Genomic DNA, 6,784 nt, shown 5'->3' on the forward strand with positions numbered 1-6,784 from the left:
ATGTGATGTGCCCAGGGACAGACTTCATGTGATTGTAGTACTAGAGCGTATATTATGATTACACCCAATCCTACTCATGTCAGAATTTCTCTGCATGAACTCGTGTGTTAGCATAGATTGATGAGCAGTTGATTTTCTTATGCCAGGGTTGAGATATTATGATTTGTGTGTTTCATGAATTATTGTTGAATTACCTTTGATTTCATACTTATACGTAGTATGATTTTCTGGAAACTATACTTGTTTTACGGCAATGGGTTAATATGTTCAAAAAATAAATGTGTTTCATAAACCTTTGTTTTTCCCCACTCACAACTTCTATTTTTCACCCTTCCAGGACGTAGTCAGTTGAATCCTCTGTGGCGTACAAGGGATCTTTGGCAATTTTGACATTCTCCTAAATAAATGCAGGAGCTTATTTCCAATTGTGTAATAAGTACCTTAACTAGATTCAGCTACTCTACTTATGTCATACTGTCATTTATGCTCTGACTACTTATGTTTTATGGGTTTTTCCCACTACTGTGCACTCTCTTTATTAGCTTAAATAATTTCTAGCTTTGGTTTAAATTTATCCACATTTTTACATCACTTTCTTTTTGGCTACATCAATCGTTATTTTCATGTCGTTTTAACTGGTCGTGTAAGAAATTGGCAGGTCTAACCAAAACCATGGAACATCAAAATGGTCCACAAGGTGGTTGAATGAGCTCACAAATATCGCCTTGAATTCTTTGAAAAAATGATAGGAATCTAGTATCAATCTTTGATTGAGATGGTCCAAGTACTAACTTCCCTTGAGAAGAAGCCTTGGAGGGTTATCATTTGATATAGCAATATGTTTGTTCAGTAGTGGATGTCCATTAAAGTTGGTAAAGATCCTACGCATCATGGTGGATCTTGTATGACCCAAACAATCATGTCAAAGAATGTAAATTTTTGGATCAATGAACTTTTGGTTCACGACATTATGTGTTTCAATTGTCTTTATGTAAGTGTAATACAATTCAACCATGCAACTTCTCCAATGTGCGCTTCTGGATATCATTTGAGGTATGCATATATTCCATATTATCTGCATATTTTGTTTCAATATAGTCCATTCAAACATATATCTTTAAAGTTCAACAAATTTCTTGTGAAGCAAGTAGCGTATAATGTATTTTATATGGACAATATTGTTCCAGTTGGTAACATGACCTGGGCTTTTTTGGAACCCTCAATTACGTCTGATTGGCCAAATATTATCGTTACTTTTGTTTTTGTAAAGTATCAAGCTTGAGAAATATTTTTTATCTCGAACTATCGTATAACTAATGAGTAAGACAATCTGAGTTAAAAACAAGGTATTCATAATAAAAGGAAACTACAATGCTACTTTTATTGAATTAAAATTAAAAGCTTCAAACAACAAGTTTAGATAATGAAACAATAGTACACAGAATAAAATTGATTTGAGTAAACTTATAAACTTAATTCCTCCTTTCCACAATAAAGTCAAAAACATCTAGATGGGTTGTTCCAATTGACCTGATAAATCAGACAATAGGTCGGGTATATCTAATAGATCAACTTGGTCGATGAAATTAGTCTTGGCATTCTTTCTTTTGAGTGAGGCTTGATAAAGATCCACAAAATGTTTCGGGATACGACATGTAACTCCTTTAGAGTTTTTCGTTTATAGTGCATTCTTGATCCTTAAGTAATTTTTCACTCAACCGTTAGAAGGCATAGGATAGTTATAGCTCTGATAATGTTTAGTGAAAATGTAAAATGGCAGGGGAAAGTTGCATCGAAAGGTATATCTGGAATGTGTTAGTTCAGTAGCTCGCTTTCTCCAATTTACAGGTATAACTGGAGCACTGCAGCAGGCTTTGCAGCAAAGTCATGTTATTTGACTATTTTATGTTTGTTGCGATCTCTGATCAATCAATCCCCATCAACATTAACGGCTCATTTACCAATCCGTAATCAGAACGTGGGAAATTGAATTGAGTTTGAGTGAGTTAGAGTCAGAATTAGATCATGTTGAAATTGTTTGCTAAAATTTCTTGGGATCGGAATAGAAATCGTATTTATCCATAGAAGTTGTTTACTAAAACACATGAATCAGAATGAAAAGCAAACGCATGAATGTTTCGAACACAGTGCAATTCCGTTTCTTGCTATTCCATTACCGTTTCATAAGCACGCCCCAAGTTTGAAGGCACTTTTTAGAGGGGGATCCCAAGCAAGGAAGAACTTCAACGGTTCACTAACTATACACTCTAGGAAATTACATTCTCAAGTAATAATAATAAAAAGATTCTTCGTACTAAAAGCTAACACTAACCTCTGATAAATGATCGCACCAATGATCTAAATCTGAGAAAATCTTTCAAACTGCTGCACGCTGCATTCATCATTCCTCTCTTGGTTTATAACAATTAATCGGGGGCAATCTGCAAATTTCAAGTTACAAATACCTCTGGGTTGGATGATAAGTCTGACTTAATCTCCATCCCCTTTCCGTATGCGGCAATGAGTAGGGCATCGGCCCTTCCTAAATATCAGGAAAATTCACGACAATCTTAGAATTCAATGAAACAATGCATGTATGATGATATTTCAACAATAAAGAAAGAAGAGAGAGAACATTTTAGAACATTGAACTTGATTTACTACAACATTTGATCCTTTTTCATATGATTACAGCATTAGTGCCCTCGCTCATATAAGATTCATGTAGCAATGAAATTGTCGAGAAAATGACTTTAACTAAATTCACTTACGAGAGACAATTAGGAAGGTTGAGTTTATATTGAATTTGCTCCAAATTGATATGAAAATCTCCCAAGGGGACACATCCAAAAGAAAGTCAAGAGATGAAAACAGCAGGCTTTTTCTTTTTTTTTTTTTTTTTTTTTTTGTGAACAAATGATATTATCTATATACTAAGGGGGGAACTGGGCTAAGCATCACAATAGGCTAGCAATAATGTGGTTTAAATTCGCCTTTGACGAGAATCGAACCTAAGACCTCTCACTTACAAGTGAAGAAGAATACTACTAAACCGTGATACTACGCGGCAAAAACAGTAGGCACTAAAAGGATCATAAGATAGGAAGATAAGCTTTTGCAAGAGTTAGCACAAGCATATATACCACAGAGGAAAAGACAGGTGATATGAGCAAACATGTCTTCTACATAACAGAAGCTCAAACCTATAGACTATAGAGACGCCCTTTGAAACATGCACTTCCAACATTCCTCTATTCCTAGATTAGGTAAAAGTAGACTAGGAGCTTCTAGTCATATATACCCTGAGTTTTCTCTTTCCTTCCCTCTGTCTTTCTCAATTTTGAGAATTTTCTTTATTTATCATTTATTGGCATAAAATAGTAGAAACAATATATACATATTACACACACACACACACATACATACATATGTATGTATGTGTGTATGTGTGTATGTATGTATATATAATTAAGAAGATAGATTTAGTACCGTGATCTTTTTTCCTTTCCAACATGGACTTCAATGATGGAAATAATGCAGACGCAACCCTCCGGCTATCATCCTATCAAGTCAATACATAGAATAGAATTAATACCATCTTTTTTCCTTTCCAACATAGAACTCAATGATGAAATTAATGCAATTCCAACCGTCCAGATATCATCAAAACTTAGCGTTTGAAATTTAAGCAATGGAACAATTCACAGGACATATTCTAAAAAATTAGTTAAGCAATGTCAAATAGTTTTTTGTTTTTTTTTATTTTTATTTTTTTATTTTTTTTTTATTTTTTTTTTTATACAGATTAAGGGAATCGAACCATTGGCCTAGCCTATTGTTTCTATTCAACAAAAAAATTATGATAAATTCTGAAATTAAAATGCTGTAAATAGGCTGTGAAAGCACATATAGTTGAGACCAACTAACCTTTGTATACATACTTCCGCTGATTTCAAATTTGCTCTTCCACGAAACAGATGACACTGGAACAACAGAAAACCCCATCGCAACTAAGATCCCAATCCATAGTCCATACCCGAAACCTCCACTCCACCATCCCTTCATCCAGGAAAAGGCTCTCAGCAAGAATCGAAAGAATTCAAACAGATTTCTGTTTTCTTTTCCTATTCACTTTCAAGGCAATCAGTCAAGCAAAATGGAAATTATAACAGTAGTCTAGGCTTACAGCTAAAATAATTGGCCGAAAGGCTTCTCTATCGCTAATTATAAACGATAAATGTCATGAGATAAACTGGAAAATATGGAGAAATATTCTCTTACAGAATCTACTGGAACCGAAAATCAGTTTGTAAAACTTGACGGAAATTTACTTTAGCATAGTCTCACATTTTCAAGGAATATGTAGTGTACATGAAACCTTTCTTTGTAAATTAGTTTCCCAAGGACAAGTTGAACCTGTCAGTTTAACATGGGTTCTGATCCCAACTTCCAACTTGTAAGCGCAGTTTGCAAGGTGCAGAGTGGGGCTGTACCTGCACATTTCTCTCTTTCTCTCTCCCTCCATGTGTTGGCTTGAGGACGGGCAGTTACTTAGCTGATATGCATTGTTGGCCTATTCCCTAAAAACTTAAGTTTTTGGAGTCAAATGGTTATCTAACACAGTATCAGAGCTGGTGCACCACAGGGATGGGTCAGCTTTGTCTTAGTACGACAGCCTTGTCTGTTATTTAACTTATTTTTAGGATCAACACATATGCAAGCACTACAGACTCTACTATTAAAGACTAACCAGCCTGCTAGTAACCTCTTATGCTGAAATAAAGATAACTGTTTTAACGGCCCTGATTTTTTCCAATTTTTCATATTACTGGGGATGACAATGGTGCCAGTCATACGCACAATTTATAAAAACAAAGGAACCAGATGTAAAATAGTTTATAAAATAGCATAACGAGACCAAGGAATAGTCTACTGAGAGATATCACACTAACCTGCTTTCCATCTTGTGGAAAGGGGGTCGACTGCTCCACATATGCAACCGTACCTTAAACACGAAAGTGCAGTTAGGATTGAGGATAAAGGGTAAGAATGAAAGGAAGAAGAGAGCATACCGGGAGGAGCATCAAAACTGCCGAGCAACTGAACAATAGATTTTGCATCTAAACGCCTGCGAACTCTTTTACCAACCAGCACTTTCAAATGTGGAGAGTCATATACCTGAGAAATCAGAAAACAAAAGAGATTGCATAAGTTGACAGGGACAAAAATCCAAAGCAGGATTAGTAAGGAAAATTTCATGGCATTGTACCCAGATTTATCAAACTCATGTAGGAATCTCTTAAGTGTATAAAACAATTTATCTTAAACTGCAAAGAATCTTTCCTCGAATCGAAACAAACTGAAACAGTTGATGCCCAGAATGACAAACAATGATGCCATTAAACTGAATAACTAACTAACTAACTAACTAATTAACTAACTGTTGCTAAAAACTAAAAGGAAAATAGGGGTGCAATTTGAAAAAAAAAAAAAAAAAAAAACATTTGAAGTAGGAAGGCAGTTAGTTAGTTAACCTGAGCAGAAGAAGAAGCTGGGTCATCATCATCCGCTCTCAAGAGGGCCAAAGCACCAGAAACATCCGGGTCGACCCCAATGACCCAACTGGAATCCGAATTGGTACGGGTCGAATCCAAGGAATCAGGGGCGTGAGGAAAAGGGCACGAGAGAGAGGCCAACCAGTTGTGTTTGAGCTGAGCAGCGTCGGAGACCTTGGCGGCGGTGGCGGCCTTAACCCCGTCCCGGAAGCGGAGGCAGAGGAGAAGGGTGTCGTCGAGTGAGAGTAAAGCGAAAAACACCGATTGAGGTTGAGTTTGGAAGACAAGGAGAGAGGAAGTCTGATCATGTGTTGGGGATGAAGTTGGGGGTGGAAAGCTTCCATCAAAATCCAATTTCAGATTTCAAATTCTCACCCACTCCCACTTCACTCCACCAACCAATTGGTCCAATTCATTCGCATCATCCTATCAGGCAGAGGCACCCCCGCCCCCGCCCACCTCCTCCGGTTTATGTCCAAGTCGAAAACTTCTTTTCTTTTCTTTTTTTGGGGGAAATTTTGAAGGTCTCTTTATTTCTAGCCTCGAACAGAATTAAACACATTTGTGTTTGAGAATAAAATGTTGTAAAAGTTGTGGGAATTGAATGTTCACATGGTTTAATAAAAAATAGTTGTATTGTCAGATTTTTTTGTTAAAAGACATGGTTTTCAACCTGCATTAATTTTTCTTATAGACTTGTGCACTTAAATTAAATGGCTCTATATAAAGAGCATGCATTGTATGATCAAACAACACATAAGTTCAAGAGTAAAAGTAACAATACCAATTTTCTTCCCCTCTCTTTACCTATATCTTTTGTATGATACAACTACGAAAATAAACAGTGTGATACATGCACTTGTTTCACTTCTATTTCTAGCAAATGTTATATCTATCACTTTTACCTATTTATAACACATTTACAGCATAGCGCTTTAACCCTAAATAGTTTTCACTTCCTTTGCCAAAAAATGTTTCCCATACGATATTATTGTTCATCTTCCTTATCTGCCTCACTTGCTTTGTGTTTCCTCACCAAGAGCTGCTAGCACCATGCATTTTCCTAGTCCTCAATTTAATAATTACTTATATTTTTTATTTCTTATTTGGCGTAGCTCCTTAATACTAATTATGCACTGCAATTTTAGATGGTTTGGTATAATTGCCCATCTTGAACTAAATATTTAATTTTACTACAATTTTAGATGGTGTGGTATAGTCGCTCATCC

At 35.9% G+C, this 6,784-nt stretch overlaps 1 protein-coding gene across 1 annotated transcript; it reads right to left on the reverse strand.

Moving 5' to 3' along the window:
- Positions 1 to 2,134: 2,134 nt before the first annotated feature.
- LOC103941963 (Holliday junction resolvase MOC1, chloroplastic) lies at positions 2,135 to 6,073 on the reverse strand. The gene is given in 7 exon segments (XM_048590361.1): positions 2,135 to 2,542; positions 3,490 to 3,562; positions 3,928 to 4,059; positions 4,953 to 5,005; positions 5,073 to 5,178; positions 5,535 to 5,761; positions 5,764 to 6,073. Coding segments are annotated over 7 exon segments (819 nt in total). The 5' UTR covers positions 5,900 to 6,073; the 3' UTR covers positions 2,135 to 2,450.
- Positions 6,074 to 6,784: the final 711 nt, after the last annotated feature.

The sequence above is a fragment of a genome, unplaced genomic scaffold (assembly GCF_019419815.1).
Source record: "Pyrus x bretschneideri cultivar Hongxiangsu unplaced genomic scaffold, Pyrus_bretschneideri_v1 Contig31, whole genome shotgun sequence".
Taxonomy (NCBI): Eukaryota; Viridiplantae; Streptophyta; class Magnoliopsida; order Rosales; family Rosaceae; genus Pyrus; species Pyrus x bretschneideri.